The sequence below is a fragment of the Papio anubis genome, chromosome 6, assembly GCF_008728515.1.
Source record: "Papio anubis isolate 15944 chromosome 6, Panubis1.0, whole genome shotgun sequence".
NCBI lineage: Eukaryota > Metazoa > Chordata > Mammalia > Primates > Cercopithecidae > Papio > Papio anubis.
The window spans coordinates 84,140,028-84,160,982 of NC_044981.1; the positions used below are offsets into that span (position 1 = coordinate 84,140,028).

General features: G+C 39.8%; 1 protein-coding gene across 4 annotated transcripts in view; it reads right to left on the reverse strand.

The window, feature by feature from the left end:
• RNGTT (RNA guanylyltransferase and 5'-phosphatase) overlaps positions 1-20,955 on the reverse strand; it is a 335,687-nt gene that overhangs the window by 310,261 nt on the left and 4,471 nt on the right. For 3 of the 4 annotated variants that reach the window (XM_021937590.1, XM_021937589.1, XM_021937592.2), the window contains exon 2: positions 5,277-5,386. In XM_021937590.1, coding sequence (XP_021793282.1) covers positions 5,277-5,386 — 110 coding nt within the window. Of the gene's footprint in view, positions 1-5,276; positions 5,387-14,239; positions 14,351-20,955 lie in introns of all 4 variants that reach the window. The other variant, XM_021937591.2, reaches the window with a different exon arrangement.

Consider the following 20,955-nt stretch of genomic DNA (forward strand, 5'->3'; position numbering starts at 1 on the left):
CTGGACAACTTTTACATTTTTAAAAAGTATTTTGTAGAGATGGGGTCTCGCTTTGGGGTTCAGTCTGTTCTTGAACTCTTAGCCTCAAGCAATCCTCCCACCTCAGCCTCCCAAAGCACTTTGACTACAGGGGTGTGACCTGCTGCCCAGTCTGTATGTTGATTCTGTATCCTGCAACTTTACTGAATTTCTCATCAGATCTGTTTTCTGGTGGAGTCATTACGTTTTTCTAGATTTAAGATTATATCATCAGCAATGAGGGACAATTTGACTTCTTTTCCAATTTGGATGCCTTTTGTTTCTTTCTCTTGCCTGACTGCTCTAGATAGTACTTCCAGTACCATGATGAATAAGTGGACGTCCTCGTCTCGTTCTAATTCTCTGGGCAAAAGCCGAAAGCTTTTCCCCAATCAGTATGATGTTAGCTGTAGGCTTGTCATATATGGCCTTTATTATGTTGACGTATGTTCCCTCTATGCCTAGTTTGTTGAGAGTTTTTATCATGAAGGGATGTTGGTTCTTATCAAATGCTTTGTCTGACTCTATTGAGATGATCGCATGGTGTTTGTCCTTCATTCTACTGATGTAATGTATCACATTTATTGATTTGCATATGCTGAACCATCATTGCATCAGAGATACTGGCCTGTTTTCTCTTTTTGTTGTGGTTTTGGTATAAACATAATGCTAGCTTTACAGAATGAGCTAGAATTCCCTCCTCTTCAATTTTTTGAGGATTGGTGTTAGTTCTTCCTTAAAAGTTTGGTAGAATTTGGTGGTGAAGCCATCTGACCCTGGACTTTTTGTTGGGAAATGTTTTATTACTGATTAAATCTCCCTACCTGTTATTGGTCTGCTCAGCTTTTCTATTTCTTCCTGATTCAATCTTGGTAGGTTGTATATATCTAGGAACTTATCCACTTCTGCCAGGTTTTCCAGTTAGTGTATAGTTGTTCATAATAGTCTCTGATGGGCCGGGCACAGTGGCTCACGCCTATAATCCCAACACTTTAGGAGGCCAAGGCAGGCAGATCACCTGAGGTTGGGAGTTCGAGACCAGCCTGACCACCATGGAGAAACTCTGTCTCAAGTACAAAATACAAAAAATTAGCCAGGCACAGTGGCGCATGCCTGTAATCTCAGCTAATCAGGAGGCTGAGGTAGGAGAATCTCTTGAACCTGGGAGGCAGAGGTTGCAGTGAACTGAGATCCCACCATTGTACTCCAGCCTGGGCAACAAGAGCAAAACTCCATCTCAAAAAAAAAAAAAAGTATCTGATGATCTTTTGTATTTCTGTGGTATCAACTGTAATATTATCTTTCTCATTTCTGATTTAGTTTACTTGAGTCTTCTCTCATTTTTCTTGGTTGGTCTAGGAAGGGATTTATTGATTTGGTTTATCCTTTCAAAACAACTTTTCATTTTGTTGATTCTTTGTATTTTTTTTAGTGTCTATTTTGCTTAGTTCTGCTCTGATCTTTATTATTTCTTTCCTTCTACTGATTTTTGGTTTGTTCTTGCTTTTCTAGTTCCTTGTGGTGCATCATTATTTATCTGAATCCTTCTACCTTTTTGATGTAGGCACTTATGCTATAAACTTCCTTCTTAGCACTGCTTTTGTTATACTTCTTCGGTTTTGGTATGTCGTGTTTCAATTTTCATGTGTTTCAAGAGGTTTATTTCCACCTTAATTTCTTCCTTAAAGAAATGGTCATTCGGGAGCATGTTGTTTAATTTCCATGTATTTGTACAATTTCCAAAGTCCCTTATTATTGACTTCTAGCTTTGCTACCATTGTGGTCTGAGAAGGTATGCGATATGATTTTGACTTTTTTATTTGTTAAGGCTTGTTTTATGTCTTAACATATGGTCTATCCTAGAGAATGTTCCATTTCTTCATGAGAAAAATGGGTATTCTGTGGCTACTGGATGAAATGTTCTGTCAATGTCTGTTAGGTCCATTTAGTCCAATGTTTGTTAATTTTCTGTCTAGACGATCTGTCTAACGATGACAGTGGGGTGTTGAAGTCTCCAACTACTATTGTATGGGAGACTATATCTCCCTTTAGATCTAATAATATTTGCTTTATATATCTAGGTACTCTGATGTTGAGTGCATATATGTTTAGAATTGTTATATCCTCTTGCTAAACTGATCCTTTTATCATTATATAATGACCTTCTTTATCTCCTTTTACTGTTTTTGACTTAAAGTCTGCTTTATCTGATATAAGTTTAGCTACTCCTGCTCACCTTTGGTTTCCATTTGCATGGAATACTTTTTCCACCTCTTTACTTTCAGTTTATGTGTGTCTTTACAGTTGAGATGAGTTTCTTGTAGGCAGCATATGGATAGGTCATGTTTCTATATCCATTCAGCCAGTTTACATCTTTTAAAGGGAAAGTGTAATCCACTTACATTCAAGGTTATTATTAATATGTTAAGGCTTATTCCTGTCATTTTATTAATTTATTTCTAGTTGTTTTGCATATTCTTTGTCCTTTCTTTCTCTCTTATTGTTTTATCTTTGCGGTTTGGTGGTATTGTATAGTAGTAACATTTGAGGTTTTCCCCTTCATTGTTGATGTGTTTGCTCTGTCAGTGGTTTTTATTTATATTTTTGTGTTTTCATGATGATAGTTACTAGTCTTTCAATTTCAGGTACAGGACTCTCTAAAGCATTTCTTACAGGACCAGTCTAGTGGTGGTGAATTCCCTCAGCTTTTGCTTGTCTGGGAAAGACTTTATTTCTCCTTCATTTATGAAGAAAAAATAACTTTGCTGGGTATGGTATCCTTGGGTGGTAGGCATTTTCTTTCAGAACTTTGAATATATCCTCTGCTCTCTCTTGGTCTGTAAGGTTTTTGCTGTGAAGTCCACTATTAGTCTAATGGGGGCTCTCTTATAAATGACTAGACACTCTTAATGTTTTTTGAATTTTCTCTTTGATTTTTGACAGTTTGATTATAATGTCTTGTGGAGAAGAACTTTTTAGATGTTATCTTGGCCGGGCACGGTGGCTCAAGCCTGTAATCCCAGCACTTTGGGAGGCCGAGACGGGCGGATCACGAGGTCAGGAGATCGAGACCATCCTGGCTAACACGGTGAAACCCCGTCTCTACTAAAAAATACAAAAAACTAGCCGGGCGAAGTGGCGGGCGCCTGTGGTCCCAGCTACTCGGGAGGCTGAGGCAGGAGAATGGCGTGAACCCGGGAGGCGGAGCTTGCAGTGAGCTGAGATCCAGCCACTGCACTCCAGCCTGGGCGACAGAGCCAAACTCAGTCTCAAAAAAAAAAAAAAAAAAAAAAAAGATGTTATCTTTTGGGGATCTTTGATCCTCCTGGATGTCTAAACCTCTTGTTAAACTTAGAAAGTTTTCATCTATTATTTCATTAAATAGGTTTTCTAACCCTTTCGTTTTCTCTTCATCTTCTGGAACACCAAAAATTTGAATATCTGGTCACTTTCTGGTGTCATATATCTCATGAAGGCTTTGCTCATTCTATTTTAGCCTTTTATCTTTATTTTTGTCTGACTGGGTTATTTCCAAAGACCTGTCTTTAAGTTCTGAGATTATTTCTTCTGCTCGATCTAGTCTATTATTGAAGCTTTCGTTCTATTTTCTATTTCATTCAATAAATTCTTCAGTTCCTGAATGTGTTTGGATTTCTGATATCTATCTATGGTAAACTTCTCATTCATCCCCTGAATCGTTTTTCTGATTTGTACTCCTTTTCAGTATTCTGTATTGCTTTTCAATATTCTCTTCTTTCTTACACAGAGCTTCCTTAGTATCAAAATTTTGAATTATCTGTCCACCACTTCATGAAGTTTTTTTATTATGCTGCTGACGGATTATGAATTTTTTATCTGCTGCTGAAGGATTATTGTGTTCCTTTGGAGGTGCCATATTTCTTGTTCTTTCATGTTTCCCATGTCCTTACATTGACATCTGCACATCTGGTGTAACACTCGCTTCTCCTTTTTTTTTTTGGAGACACGGTCTCACTATCGCCCAGGCTACGGTGAATGATCATGGCTCACTACAGCCTCAACCTCCTGGGTTCAAGTGATCCTCCCACCTCAGCCTCCCAAGTAGCTGGGACTACAGGCACACACCACCATGCCCGGCTAATTTTTAATATTTTGTAGAGACAGGGTCTCCCTATGCTGCCCACACTGGTCTCAAACTCCTGGCCTGAAGCGATCCTCCTGCCTCAGTCTCCGAAAGTGCTGAGATTACAGGCATGAGCCACCATCCCAGCCCCAGTTTTTCTTTTCTTTTTTTTTTTTTTGAGATAGAGTCTCGCTCTATTGCCTGGGTTTGAGTGCACTGGTGTGATCTCAGCTCACTGCAACCTCTGCTTCCCAGGTTCGAGCGATTCTTGTGCCTCAGCCTCCTGAGTATGCTGGAATTACAAGTGCACACCAAAATGCCTGGCTAATTTTTGTATTTTCAGTAGAGACAGGGTTTTGCCATGTTGGCCAGGCTAGTCTCAAACACTTATCCTCAAGTGATCCACGTGCCTCAGCATCCCGAAGTGTTGGGATTATAGTCATGAGCCACGGCGCCCAGCTCCAGTCCCAATTTTTGGAATTAGTTTTTGTAGGGAAGGACTTTTTCCTGAAGAAATATCTGTGGTGTTGCTTCGGTAGAGCACTTTGGCTATGATTGTGGATGCATGCAGTAGTGTAGTCTCTGTATGGTTTCTTCAGCTGTAAACAGAGTCAGTTTCCTTGGTAGCTTAGGGTATGGTCGTTAGTGGAGGCTATAGTAAGTTTTGCTGGGGGCCAGGACGTCAGGTGGGCATTCTCTTAAATGGAAAAACTACACGTGGAGAACAGATTAGCAGCTGCCAGAGTACAGGGACAGGGGTGAGGAGAGAGTCTGGCTATAAAGAGGTAGCATGAGGGAATTCCTTTGTGGAGATGCAGCAGTTCTATAACTACCACCATGAATTTACAGATGAGATCAAACTGTCCTGAACTACACACACACACAAATGCATATAAAAAGTAAATAAGATCAGAAATCAGTTAGCAGTACTGTATCAATGTCAATTTCCTGCTTTTGATATTGTACTACAATTATATAAAATGACACCATTGTGAGAAGCTGGGAGAAGGGTTCACAGAATTCTATGTACAATTACTGCAACTTCCCTTGAGTCTATTAATTATTTTAATTAATAAGATTTTTTTAAAAGTCACCTGAAGAATAAGAGTGAACAAAGTATATTAAATCAATGACAAAAAGAAGTTTTGTTTCTTACCTTTAGGCTCTTTAGGTAATTTGAGAGCATGCTGGGATGGAACCGATTTTCTTCAGCAACTTGACTATCATATCTTGGTCCTAACATTGTCTTCAGAGGTAAGAATCTTCCTAAACAACAAAGATAGGTAATAATTTCCATTAAAGGAAATGTTTCAGATTAAATTTCTATAATTAACAATTCTCAAGTATCACCTTCTTAAAACTTTTTTTTTTTTTTTTTGAGACCAAGTGTCACTCTGTCCCCCAGGATAGAGTACAGTGGTGCAATCTCGGCTTACTGAAACCTCTGCCTCCCGAGTTCAAGTGATTATCTTGCTTCAGCCTCCCAAGTAGCTGGGATTTCAGGTGTGTACCACCCAAGCCCGGCTAATTTTTGTGTTTTTAGTAGAGACAGGGTTTCACCATGTTGCCCAGGCTGGTCTCGAACTACTGGGCTCAAGCAATCAACCTGCCTCGGCCTCCCAAAGTGCTGGAATTACAGGCGTGAGCCACCACATCCAGCCTCTTAAAACATTTTAAATGGAAAAGCAATCTAAAAATGCAAGTGTTCATAAAGTACTCTCAATTTAAACTGTACTTTTAAAAGATACTACCCTATATCTTTTAAGGACAAAAAAATTATTAAAATTGACAATCAAATATAACAGCAAAAGAAAAATTACCAGTGAATAGAACTTCCATTAAAACTCTAAGTTCTATACCACTACATTAAAAGTTATTAATTTAAAACCCTTAAAAATATAAGCAATCTTCCTGCCTAAGCCTCCCAGGTAGCTGGGACTGCAGGTGCATGCCACCATACCCAGCTAATTTTTTTGCTGGGGGGAGCGGGTTGACAGGGTCTCACTATGTTGTCCAGGCTAGTCTCAAACTCCTGGGCTCAAGCAATCCATCCACTTCAGCCTCCCAAATTGCTGGGATTACATGCCCTATACGGTTTTTATTATCAGGTTGGAACTTTCTCCAACCTGATACTAAAAGGTTGTAGACCTTATTCTATATCTCAGGATAAAGATCATGCTAGAACATGACATCATTCTGAGAGAATGCTAACCAAAATCTTCTTTCAAACAACTATCAGTGGTTATTTCAGCTAGAAAGACTGATTTTTTTTTTACCTTTTTTTCTGAATGACAGTATAGCATAGAGGAAGTCACTTCATATAACCAATTTTTAAACAACTTATTTTAACTGATCTATGTATATGTATTACTTTTTGAGACAGGGTGTCACTCTGTTGCCCAGGCTGGAGTGCAGTGGCGTGATGTCAGCCCCTGCAGCCTCAACCTCCTGGGCTCAGGCGATCCTTCCACCTTAGCAACCCCAGTAGCTGGGACTACAGGCGCACACCACCACACTCAGCTAATTGTTTGTATTTTTTGTAGAGATTAGGTTTCATCATGTTGCCCAGGCTGGTCTCCAACTCCTAAACTCAAGCAATTCGCCCACCTCGGCCTCCCAAAATGCTGGGATTATAGGCGTGAGCCACTGAGCCTGGCCTTATATTTCCAAACACAATAAAAACAATATTATCTACCTAAGTGAAGTCTTAACATTTGTCCAAAGACTTTAAACTAAATTTCATGAAAAAAAATAATTTTTTAAGATTTTGTTTTCTGCAAAATCAAAACCACCCATAACCTTCACGTTGCTAAATCAAATGGTCAACTCTCAGTTCTCACCTTAAGCTCTCAGCAACATAAGAAAAACTGATCACTTTTTGATGAAAGAGGGAATTCCTGAACCATTTTTTCATGTGACTTCTAGAATACTATTATATCCTCCTGGTTTTCCTTCTAGCTCTCTGGCCTCTCCTTCTCAGTCATCTTTAGTGGCTCCCCCTCATCACCCTGACTCCTCTATGTTTTGTCTCAAGACTCAATCCTTGGATCTCTTTTATATTTTCATTCACTCCCTTGGTGTCTCATCTAGTCTCATGGCTTTAAAAGTCATCAATGTGCTAATGACTTACAAATTTATATCTCCAGCTCAAATCGCTCCCTTAACTCTAGATGGATATCAACTGCCTACTGAGCCTCTACTTTATGCCTAACAGATGTCTCAGATTTGATATCCAAATCTCATCTCTTAATATTCAAACTCTAAAACCTGCTCCTTTCATGCTCTTCCCTATCTCAGCAAATAGTAACATCATTCTTTTAGCAGCCCAAGACCAAAACCTTTTAGGTTATCCTTGACTATTCTCCTTTTCTCACACCTGACATCCAATCCATCAGCAAATCCTGCAGCTCCACCTTCAAAATACATCTAAAATCTAACCACTTCTCACCACCTCCACCATCATCTGAGTTAGGTTTCTTTTACTTCATTTAGTTTAACAGATATATAGTGGGTATCTACTATGTACCAGGCATTGTTATAGGCACATGGATTACATTCGTGAAAAGGAAAAAAACAAACAAAAACCAGAAAAACCCTGCTGCCCTCATAGTGTTTATATTCTATTGGGAAAATATAAACCGTAAACAATAAACATAAAAAATAAATAAATAAGAAGATTCATCCCATCAGACTTTCTCTCCCTCTTACTACTTACTTACTCTCAGAGGTCCAATCCTATTTCCATCAGCTCTTTCAGGGTTCCCTTTCCTTCTTATCCAACATCAGAGTCCACAGTAGATCATCATAATTAGTCCTCTGTAAATACCCTTAACCTCCTTGCTCTGCCCCCATTACCCAGTCACACTCACCTGAGAAAAATCCAGACCTCAATGAACCCAACCACCTAACTTCTTTGTGCCTACACATATGTAGCTGAGGCCTCCTAGAGCAAATCTCACAGCACAAAAGATGGGTGACACTATACTTCATAATCACCAATATTAAAGGCAGTCCTACCACACACCACTATCCCTTATGATAAATATTTTACATTTTTTCCTCATTCCTAAAACATCCCCTTTTCAACTGACAACTTTAAGTTAGACTTCACTGAAAAGAAAAAAAAAAAAAAGAAGCCATAATAATTAAAGCTAATTGTGTATGTTTACCACATGCCAGACACTGTTTAAAATATTGTACATAATTCATTCATTTACTCCTAACAATAAATATTGTTATTATTCCTCATTTTACAGATGAGGAGAACAAAGCAAGAGCGATTAAGCAACTTGCCGCATGTCACACCACTAATAAATGGTAAAAACAGTGATTCAAATGAAGACTATGGATGTAGAGCCCATGAATGAAACTGCTATTCAACAATGCCTCTCCACCATTAGGCAGAAACTTGCCTTGTCTTTGCAGTTAATCTATAAACCTTTCTGTATCTGAGCCCATACTCCTTCTCCCATTAAAAATCCTCCCTTCTGCTCAAGATTTCCTTACCATCTTACCTTTCAAGGGCCATCAATCAACCCTTTCTTCTTCTCCCAACCCTCACCCCCAACATCTTCAGATCTCAGACATCTGCTGGCTCATTCCCATCAGCATTTAAACAAGCCCTAAACTCTCCCTTATCCCCCAACTTATGCTTCATTTTTACTCCTCTTCATAACCAAACTTTTTTAAAAGTTTAATACACATACTCCTATCTTTACTTCATTACCTCCAATTCATTTATGTATACATGTATCAGCAGAAGTGTAGACTTTACTTCTCTGTAACTGTGCATAATTTAGCTTTTGAGCTCCCATTCAAGATAGCCTACAGTGAAATCAGGACTCTCCTCCTGGATGTGATTACATTCCTCAAAGGTAAAGACCCTGGCACTGGCGGAAAGGAGAGCAACTGCTATTTTGTACACCATCTTTTTCCTCTCTTGCTTCCAGTAAACTGAACTGTATTGCATCTGGTCTTCGAGCATCATTAGTTTCCATCCCAGCAGCATCTGCTGATATGACTAAGGCCCATCCATAGCCTTGGTAGATGGGTTAATGAAGATAGTCCTACATCTTCCATGTTCCAGCCCCTGCCTCTTCCTCAGCCAGTTGGCCATTCTCAAGTCACTTATGATCATTCCTTTTGGCCACTCTATGCCCACTCTTTTGACCACTCTATCCGAAAGGTAGGAAAGGTAGCAATTAGCCTCTTAAACAGGTCTCAGAGCCATCTACACATATTCCTCAGCAATCCCCTACAACTCTCTAAGAGACTTGCAACAAAGTAGCTCATTAATCCACTCCAATCTGGCCTCTGATCCCACATTGCCACTGAAAATACTTGTCACAGTCACCAACAGATTTTACCAACTTTTCTGGTATCTTAACATTTCAGCAGCATTTCACGTATCCGGCAACTCCTTCCTTCTTGAAAAACTCTTCTGCCTTCCATGACACCCAAACTCCTGTTAGTTTCAATCACCCACCTCACACCTCCCTCAATTTCTAGCTATTCGTCCTCAACTCCTTTGTTCCCTCTTTTTTCTTTAACCAACTTATAAATGTCAGGTTTCTAGGGGTTCCTTTGTGGACCTTCTCTACTCTCTCTACGGTCTCTGCCTGGGAGAAGTTTTATCTATTGCCATGGTAGAAATGACAGTATCTGTTGGTCACATTCAATTTACTTTCTTCTTCCAGGACACAATGAAAGACTAGCTTTCTCAGTTTCTCTTGTAGTTGGGTGAGGGCCATGTTCTGGATTCTGGCCAACGGGATACAGGCCAAAGTTAACTATACGACTACCAAGGCTGGCCAAAAACCCCGAGAGATCACCCATGCTTGCTCCTCCACTTTCATGGCAACTTTAGAAGTCACATGTTTAAGATGACAGCATCACAAGATGGAAAGAGCCTAGCAAGTTGCTAATCAGAGAAGAGTAGCCTGGGAAAGTTGCCCAATACAACACATTGTGATATGAGCAAGAAATATAATTTGATTGGAACTCCTGAGTTTTGGGCAGTTGTTTATGAGAGGAACTAGTATTACAGGCATACTTTGCTTTACTGCACTTCACAGATACTGCATTTTTTAATAAATTGAAGGTCTGTGGCAACCTTTTGTCTATCAAGTCTAGCACCATAATTTATCCAACAGTATGTGCTCGTTTTGTGTCTGTGCCACATTTTGTGGAACTAACTTCCACAACAGTTCAAGCTTTTTGATTATTATTATATTTGTTACAGTGATCTATGATCAGTGATCTCTGATGTTACACCTGTAATTGTTTTGGGGTGCCATGAATGACACCCATAAAATGGCAGACTTAATAAATCAATGCTGTACATGTTTTCACTGCTCCACCAAGCAGCCATTCCCTGTCTCCCTCCCTCTCCTTAAGCCTCCCTATTTCCTGAGACACAATAATATTGAAATTAGGTCAATTAATAACCCTACAATGTCCTCTAAGTGTTCAAGTGCAATGAAGAATCATATGTCTCTCAATTAAATCAAAAACTAGAAATTATTAAGTTCAGTGAAGAAGGTACACTGAAAGCCCAGATACGCCAAAAGCTAGGCCTCTTGCACCAGTTAGCCAAGTTGTAAATGAAAAGGAAAAATTCGCAGAGGATGTTACAAGTGCTACTCCAGTGAACACACAAATGATAAGAAAGCGAAATAACCAGTCTTTTTTTTTTTTTTTAAGACGGAGTCTCGCTCTGTCACCAAGCTGGAGTCAGTGGCGTGACCTCGGCTCACTGCAACCTCCGTGTGCCTCCCAGGTTCAAGCGATTCTCCTGCCTCAGCTTCTTGAGTAGCTGGGACTACAGGTGCACGCCACCACGCCCAGCTAATTTTTTTGTATTTTTAGTAGAGACGGGGTTTCACCATATTCGCCAGGCTGGTCTCAAACTCCTGACCTCGTGATTCACATGCCTCAGCCTCCCAAAGTGCCGGGATTACAGGTGTGAGCCACCATGCCTGGCCGAAAGCAAAACAGTCTTATTGCTGATATGGAGAAAATTTCAGTGGTCTGAATAGATCAAACCAGCCACAACATTTCCACTTAAGCCAAAGCCTAATCCAGACCAAGGCAACAATTTCCTTCAATTCTACGAAGGCTGAGAGAGGTAAGGAAGCTGCAGAAGAAAAATCTGAAGCTAGCAGAGGTTGATTCATAAGGTTTAAGGAAAGAAGCCATCTCTCTAACATAAAAGTACAAGGTAAAGGGCTCTTATGGAAGCTGTAGAAAATTATCCAGAAGATATAGCTAAGATAATTGACGAACATGGCTACACTAAACAACAGAAAAACAGTCTTCTATCAGAAGAAAATGCCATCTAGGGCTTTCATAGCTAGACAGAAGACAATGCCTAGATTCAAAGCTTCAAACGACAGGCTGACTTTCTTGTCAGGAGCTGGTAACTTCAAGTTGAAGCCAGTGCTCATTTACTATTCTGAAAATACTAGGGCCCTTAAGGAAGTATGCTAAATCTACTCTGTCTGTGCTCTATCAATGAACAACAAGCCTGGATGACATCCCATCTGTTTACAGAATGTTTTACAGAATTTTTTGAAGCTCACTCTTGAGACTTACTGCTCAGAAAAAAAGATTCCTTCCAAAATATTACTGCTCACCTAGGCACCCAAGAGCTCTGATGGAAATGTACAGGGAGATTAATGTTGGTTCCATGCCTACTAACATAACAGCCCATGGATCAAGGGGTAGTTTCAATTTTCAAGTCCTATATTATTTTTGTTTTTCTTCACAGAGTGGGTTCCCTAAAAAGGTCTTATTATTTAAGAAATACATTTCATAAGGTTATAACTGCCATATGTAGTAATTTCTCTGATGGATCGGGCAAAATAAATAAAAAATTTTCTGGAAAGGATTCACCATTCTAGATGCCATTAAGAATATTCATGATTCATAGAAGAAAGTCAAAATATCAGCAACAGGAGTTTGAAATGTTTATTATAACCCTCATGGATGACTTTGAAGAGTTCAAGACTTCAGTGGAGTAACTACAGATGTAATGGAAATAGCAGAAGAACTAGAATTAGAAGTGCAGCCTGAAAGTTAGCCAGGCATAGTAGCACACACCTGTAGTCCCAGCTACTCAGGAGGCTGGGGTGGCAGAATCGCTTGAACCCAGAAGTTCGAGGCTGCAGTGAGCCAGGATCATGCCATTGCATTCCAGCCTGGGGGACACAGTGAGACCCTGTCTCAAAAAAATATAAATAAATAACTGTTTGTTTGTTTGTTTTGAGATGGAGTCTTAGTGCGTCGCCCAGGCTGGAATACAGTGGCGCGACCTTGGCTCACTGCAACCTCCACCTCTCAGGTTCAAGCAATTCTCCTGCCTCAGCTTCATGAGTAGCTGGGTTGACAGGCACCTGCCACCATGCCCAGCTAATTTTTATATTTTTAGTAGAGACGCAGTTTCACCATGTTGGCCAGGCTGGTTTCAAACTCCTGACCTCAGGTGATCTGCCCGCCTCGGCCTCCCAAAGTGCTGGGATTACAGATGTGAGCCACCGCGCCTGGCCAATACAAACATTTTTTAAAGCGGAGCCTGAAGATGTGACCAAATTGCTGCAATCTCATGATAAAACTTTAACAGATGAGGAGTTGCTTCTTACAAATGAGCAAAGTGGTTTCCTGATATGGAATCTGGCCCCAGTGAAGATGTGAATATTGCTGAAGTGACAATAAAGGATTTAGAATATTACATAAACTTAATTGATAAAGCAGCAGCAGGGCTGGAGAGAACTGACTCCAACCCCGAAGAAAGTTCTGCCATGGCTAAAGAAAGTTCTACCATGGCTAAAATGCTACAGAGAAATCTTTCATGAAGGGAAGAATCAATCTATGCAGCAAACTTCAGTGCTGTCTGATTTCAAAAACTTGCCACAGCCAAACAGATCTGTTGAAAGAAGCCACACAGCGCTGCAAATTCCATGAGACAGGCGAAAAACCATGAGCTCCCAAAGTGTGAAAGGGGGGAAAAACCTGCCTCTGAACACACATTCCCCACTGGGGAATCTGAAAATCCAGATAGCAGGAGAAGGATTTAACTTTACCTACAGCTGAAATAAATTTAGGGAGCCGAGTGAAGTCTAAAAGTAGAAGCAGCAGCAGGCAGAGTCTTGTAGGCACTCCCAGTCTCCAGCTCAAGTCCAGGGAAGCCATTCTTGACTACATCTCACAAGGGCCCTCAGGGAAAGCAGACAGCAGAATTAGGGAGGGTCATAGGGGAAAAAAGCTTCCAAATGAAACTCATAATAATTCTGACTGGGCATGAATTTTCTTGAGCAGAATCCAGGGAATGAATGGGAACTGCTGCAGATATAAGCACAGAAGCTGCCCAGTGGGTAGACAGGGAGGCAGACAGGGAGGGACAGGGCCTGAAAGCCATGCTTGCTTTCTCAGTGGGGAAACTTACATTCAGAGGCAAGGTCTGAGGAGTAGGGGGGTGCACCACAGAAGACCAGCCTCACCAACTGCATGAGAGCTGGGTGAAGTCTTTCATTACCAGCTATCCCCTACTTCCCTGGCAAACTATGTGACACAGCAGAGGCCGCCATAATCCTCTCTGGAACATAACCCCATTAGCCCAAGAACCACCCCCCATCTCCTCAAGTGGCTGCAGTAAGCCCCACCCAGGGAGAGTCTAAGCTCAGATCCACCTAACCCTTCCCCTACCTGATGGTATTCTCTACCTGCCCTGGTTGCTGAACACAAAAGACAGAAATTCTTGGGAGCTTTATGCCCCACCCATTGCCTGAGAAACCAGAATACTTACCCTGGCCAACTTAGGACAAACTTAGTCCCCCAACTAGCACCACAGCTAATGATCTCTTGAAAGCACTGCCTCCTGGCTGCAAGCCAACTAACTCAGGCCATTACAGCAACTCATGACAAAATAATCCTGCTCCCAGGAAAGATAAAATAACAGCTAATATACCACTGCCTGCAACAATCTGGCTAATCAGAGGTCCTGAGTCTGTCCACATGACAACTTCACTGCTAGCATAACCAGCATTCAAGAAAGCCAGCACATTAAATATATCTACAACCAAGGACTCTCACAGAGTCTACTTACTGCCCTGCCACCCTTACCAGAGTAGGAGCTGGTATCAATGGCTGGGACACCTGAAGATGGATTACATCACAGGACTCTGCAGACATTCTTCAGCACCAGCCCTGGGACCCGGTAACTCCACAGTGTGACTAGAACCAGAAGAGCAATAACAATCACACCAATCCAGCTCTCAGGAAGCCCCAAACCCCATCCCTAGAGGAAGGGAGAGAGCACAACATGAAGGGATCAGCCTGTGGGACAAAAGAATCTGAACAGAGGCCTTGAGTTTCAGACCTTTCCACTGAAACAGACTACCCAAATGAGAAGGAACCAGAAAAGTGATTCTGGTAATATGACAAAACAGGGTTCTATAAAACCCCCAAATACCATACTAGCTCCCCAGCAATGGATCCAAACCAGGAAGAAATTTCTGAATTGCCAGATAAAGAATTCAGAAGATTGATTATTCAGCTACTCAAGGAGATAGCAGAAAAAGGTGAAAACCAACTTAAAGAAATTTTTAAAAATACAAGATATGGATGAAAAATTCTCCAGAGAGAAACAGGTATCATAAAGAAAAAACAATCACAAATTCTGGAAATGAAAGACACACTTAGAGAAATACAAAATACACTGGAAAATTTCAATAATAGACTAGAACAAGTAGAAGAAAGTACTTCAGAGCTCAAAGACAAGGCTTTCAAATTAACCCAATCATACAAAAACAAAGAAAAAAAAATTTTTTTAATGAACAAAGCCTCCAAGAAATGTGGGATTATGTTAAACAGCCAACCCTAAGAATAACTGGTATTCCTGAGGAAGAAGAGAAATATAAAAGTTTGAAGAACTTATTTGAGGAAATAATTGAGGAAAACTTCCCTGGCCTTGCTAGAGATCTAGACACCCAAATACAAGAAGTTCAAATAACACCTAGGAAATTCATCACAAAGATCATGACCTAGGCACATAGTTATCAGGTTATCTAAAGTCAAGATGAAGGACAGAAACTTAAGAGCTGTGAGACAATAGCATCAGATAACCCATAAGGGAAAACCTAACCGATTAACAGCCGATTTCTCAGCAGAAACCTTACAAGCCAGAAGGGACTGATGTCCTATCTTTAGTTTCCTGAAACAATATAACTGTCAGCCAAGAATTTTGTATTCAGCAAAACTAGGCTTCATAAATGAAGGAGAGATAGTCTTTTTCAGATAAACAAATGCTTAGAGAATTGGCCACATGAAAGACACACTACAAGAAATGCTAAAAGGAGTTCTAAACCTTGAAACAAAACCTCAAAATACACGAAAAGGGAACCTCCTTAAAGCATAAATTTCACAGGGCCTATAAAACTGTAACAGAATTTTTTAAAAAAAAGTATTTAGGCAACAACTAGCAAGATGAATAGAACAGTACTTTACATCTCAATACTGCATTACGTTGAATATAAATGGCCCAAATGCTCCTTTTAAAAGACACAGAATGGCAGAATGGATAACAACCCATGAACCAAGTATCTGCTGCCTTCAAGAAACTCACCTAATGCATAAAGACTCATATAAACTTAAGGTAAAGGGGTAGAAAAAGATATTCTACGCAAATGGAAATCCAAAGTGTGCAGGAATAGCTATTCTAATGTCAGACAAAACAAACTTTAAAGGAATAACAGTTTAAAAGGACAGAGAAGGACATTATATAATGAAAAAAGGATTTGTCCAACAGGAAAATACCACAATCCTATATATGCGCCTAACCCTAGAGCTCCAAAATTTGTAAAACAATTATACTAGAGACCTAAGAAATTAAATACACAGCAACAAAAGAATAGTGGGGGACTTCAATACTCCAGTGACGGCACTAGACAGGTCATCAAGACAAAAGTCAACAAAGAAAGAACAGACTTAAACTATACCCTAGAACAAATGGACTTAACAGATATTTAGTCTCAATAAATTTAAGATAATTGAAATTCTATTTAGTGTCCTCTCATACTACAGTGGAATAAAATTGAAAATTAACTCCAAAAGGAACCGTCAAAACTATACAGATACAGGACCGGGCATGGTGGCTCACACCTGTAATCCCAGTACTTTGGGAGGCCAAGGCGGGTGGATCACCTGAGGTCTGGAGTTCGAGACCAGCCTGGCCAACATGATGAAACCCCACCTCTACTGAAAATACAAAAATTAGCTGGGCGTGGTGGCACATGCCTGTAATCCCAGCTACTCAGGAGGCTGAGGCAGGAGAATTGTTTGAACCTGGGAGGCAGGGGTTGCACTGAGCCAACATTGCGCCATTGCACTCTAGACTGGGCGAAAGAGCAAGACTCCATCTCAAAAAAAAAACAAATAAATAAAAATAAATAAAATTTTAAAAATTAAAACTATACAAATACATGGAAATTAAAATTTCTGCTCTTGAATAATCTTTGGTCAACAATGAAATAAAGATGGAAATTTAAAAATTTTTTGAACTGAATGATAACAGTGACACAACCTATCAAAACCTCAGAGACACAGCAAAAGCAGTACTAAGAGGAAAGTTCATAGCATTAAATACCTACATTGCCAGGTATGGTGCACTGCTCATGCCTGTAATCCTAGTACTTTGGGAGGCCAAGGCAAGCAAATTACAAGGTCAGGAGTTCAAGACCAGCCTGGCTAACATGGTGAAATCCCATCTCTACTAAAAATACAAAAAAATAGCCAGGCGTGGTATCGGGCGCCTGTAATCCTAGCTACTCAGGCAGGAGAATCGCTTGAACCCAGGAGGCGGAGCTTGCAGTGAGCCGCAATCACACCACAGCACTCCAGCCCAAGCTACAGAGTGAGACTCCATCTCAAAAAAAAAAAAAAAAACCTACACCAAAACATCTGAAAGAGCACAAACAGAATCTAAGGTCACACCTCAAGGAACTAGAAAAACAAGAATAAATTGAACCCAAACCAAGCAGAAGAAAAGAAGTAACAAACATTAGAGCAGAACTAAACTGTAACAAACAAACAAAAAAAAACCAAACATATACAAAAGATTAATGAAACAAAACACTGGTTCTGGGTGCGGCACAGTGGTTCACGTCTGCAATCCCAGCACTTTGGAAGGCCAAGGCAGGCAGATCATTTGAAGTCAGAAATTTGAGCCTGACCACCATGGTGAAATCCCATCTCTACTAAAAATACAATAAAATTAGCCAGGCATGGTGGGGGGGCACCTGTAGTCCCAGCTACTCAGGAGGCTAAGGCAGGAGAATCACTTGAACCTGGGAGGCAGAGGTTGCAGTGAGCCAAGATGTCATCACTGCACAGAGCGAGACTCTGTCTCAGAAGAAAAAAAAAACAAAAAACTGGTTCTTTCAAAATATAAACACAATTGATAGACCATTAGCAAGACAAACCAAGAAAAGAAGATTCAAGTAAGTTCAATGAGAAACAAAACAGGACATATTACAACCGATACCACAAAAATATAAAAGATCATTCAGTAGTACTATGAACACTTTATATGCACAAACTAGAAAATTTAGAGGAGATGGATAAATTCCTGGAAATATACAATCCCCCTGATTAAATCAGGAAGAAATAGAAACTCTGAACAGACTAATAACAAGTAGCGAAATTGAAACAGTAATAAAAAAAACTGCCAATGAAAAAAGTCCAAGAAAACAAAAATTAATTAAATTAAATTTAAATTTAAAAATTTTAAGTCCAGGAACAGATGGATTCACAGCTGAATTCTACCAGACAGTCAAAGAATTGCTACCAATCTTACTGAAACTATTCCAAAAGACAGAGAAAGGGAATCCTCCCTAAATCATTCTATGAAGCCGTTATCACCCTAATATACCAAAAGCAGGAAACGATATAACAATAAAGAAAACTAAAGAGCAACATCCCTGATGAACATAGATGCAAAAATCCTCAACAAAATGCCAGCTAACTGAATCCAAAAGCATATCAAAAAGGTAATACACCATGACCAAGTGAGTTTCATACCAGAGATGCAGAGATGGTTTACCATACACAAGTCAATAACCATTGGCTGGGCATGGTGGCTCACTCCTGTAATCCCAGCACTTCGGGAGGCCAAGGTGGGTGAATCATTTGAGGTCAGGAGTTTAAGACCAGCCTGGCCAACATGGTGAAACCCCGCTTCTATTAAAAATACAAAAATTAGCCAGACGTGGTGGCAGGTAGTCCCAGATACTCAGGAGGCTGAGGCAAGAGAATCGCTTGAACCCAGGAGGCGGAGGTTGCAATGAGCTGAGATGCTGCCACCACACTCCAGACTGGGTGACAGAGCAAGACTCTTGTCTCAAAAATAAACAAATAAAATAAAAATAAATGTGATACATCACATGAACAGAATTAAAAATAAAAATCACATGATCTATCTCAATAGATACAGAAAAAGTATTTGACAAAATCCAGCATCGCTTCATGATTAAAACCTTCAGTAAAACTGGCACAGAAGGGACATACCTCCAAGTAATAAAGCCATACCTCAAGGTAATAAAAGCCATCTATGACAAATCCATGACCAACACTATACTGAATGGGGAAAAGTTTAAAGCATTCCCCCTGAGAACTGCAACAAGGCAAGGATGGTACTTTCACCACTTCTATTGAACATAGTACTGAAAGTCCTCATCAGAGCAATGAGAAAGAAATAAAAGGCATCCAAATTGGTAAAGTGGAAGTCACACTGTCAGCCTTCACTGATGATATGATTGTATACATAGGAAACCCTAAAAACTCATCCAAAAAGCTCCTAAATCTGATAAATGAATTCTTTAAAGTTTCAGGATACAAAATCAACCTACATAAATCAGTAGCACTGCTATGCACCAACAGTGGCCAAGCTGAGAATCAAATCAAGAACTCAATCCCTTTTACAACAGCTGCAAAAAAAAAAATAATAGAATACTTAGGAATATACCTAACCAAGGAGGTTCTGAAATATCTCTACAAGGAAAACTACAAAACACTACTGAAAGAAATCACAGATGACACAAACAAATGGAAACACATCCCATGCTCATGGATGGATATAATCAATACCGTGAAAATGAACATACTGCCAAAAGCAATCTATAGATTCAATGCAATTCCCATCAAAGTACCATCATCATTCTTCACAGAACCAGAAAAAGCAATCCTAAAATTCATATTGAACCCAAAAAGAGCCCAAATAGCCAAAGTAAAGAAACCAAAAAGAACAAATGTGGAGGCATCACATTACCCAACTTCAAATTATACTACAAGACTACAGTAACCAAAACAGCATGGTACTGGTATAAAAATAGGCACACAGACCCATGGAACAGAATAGAGAACCCAGAAAGAAAGCCAAACATTTACAGCCAACTGATCTTCAACAAAGCAAACAAAAATATAAAGTGGGGAAAGGACACCCTATTCAACAAATGGTCCTGGGATAACTAACAAGCTATGTGTAGAAGAATGAAACTGGATCCTCATCTCTCACCTTATACAAAATCAACTGGAGATGGATCAACTCAAACCTAAGTAAGATCTGAAACCATAAAAATTCTAGAAGATAACATCAGAAAAAAACTCTTCTAGACATTGACTTAGGCAGAGTTCGTGACCAAGAACCCAAAAGCAAATGCAACAAAAACAAAAATAAATAGATAGGACCTAATTAAACTAAAAAGCTTCTACACAGCAAAAGAAATAATCAGCAGAGTAAACAGACAACCCCCAGAGTGGGAGAAAATCTTCACAAACTATGCATCTGACAAAGAACTAATATCCAGAATCTACAAGGAACTCAAACAAATGAGTAAGAAAAAAATAAATAATCCCATCAAAAAGTGGGCAAAGGACATGAACAGACAAAAGAAGATAAACAGTTGGCCAACAAACACATGAAAAATGTTCAACATCACTACCAGGGAAATGCAAATTAAAACTACAGTGAGATACCACCTTAATCCTGCAAGAATGACCATTTTTCAGTCTATTATCAAATATCAAAAAATAACAGATGTTGGCATGAATGACCGCTGGTGGGAATGTAAATTAGTACAACTACTATGGAAAACAGTGTGGCGATTCCTTGAAGAACTAGAAGAACTACCATTTGATCCAGCAATCCCACTGCTGGGTACCTACCTAGAGAAAAATAAGTCATTATCTGAAAAAGCCACTTGCACAGGCATGTTTACAGCAGCACAATTTGCAGTTGCAAAAATGTGGAACCAGCCTAAATGCCCAACAACCAATGAGTGGATAAAGAAAATGTGGTATGTATATATACCATGGAATACTACTCAGCCATAAAAAGGAATGAAATAATGGCATTCACGGCAACCTAGATGGAGTTGGACCCCATTATTCTAAGTGAAGTAACTCAGGAATGGAAACCCAAATATCCTGTGTTCTCACTTGTAAGCGGGAGATGCACTATAAGGATGCAAAGATGTAACAATGATATAATGAACTTTGGGGTCTCAGGGTGAAGTGTGGGAGGGAGGTGAGGGATAAAAGACTACTAAAGTGTACACTCCTTGGGTGACAGGTGCACCAAGATCTCAGAAATCACCACTGAAGAACTTATCCATGTAACCAAGAACCAGCTGTTCCCCAAAAACTACTGAAATAAAATTAAAATGTTCTTAAAAAATATCTTTACTAAAGATCTCTATTTGAGCAATCAGGATCTTAGTATCTCCTCCAAACTGCTTCTCTCTCCATAAGCCCTAATAATATCAAATATCTCACTGCATAAGCCA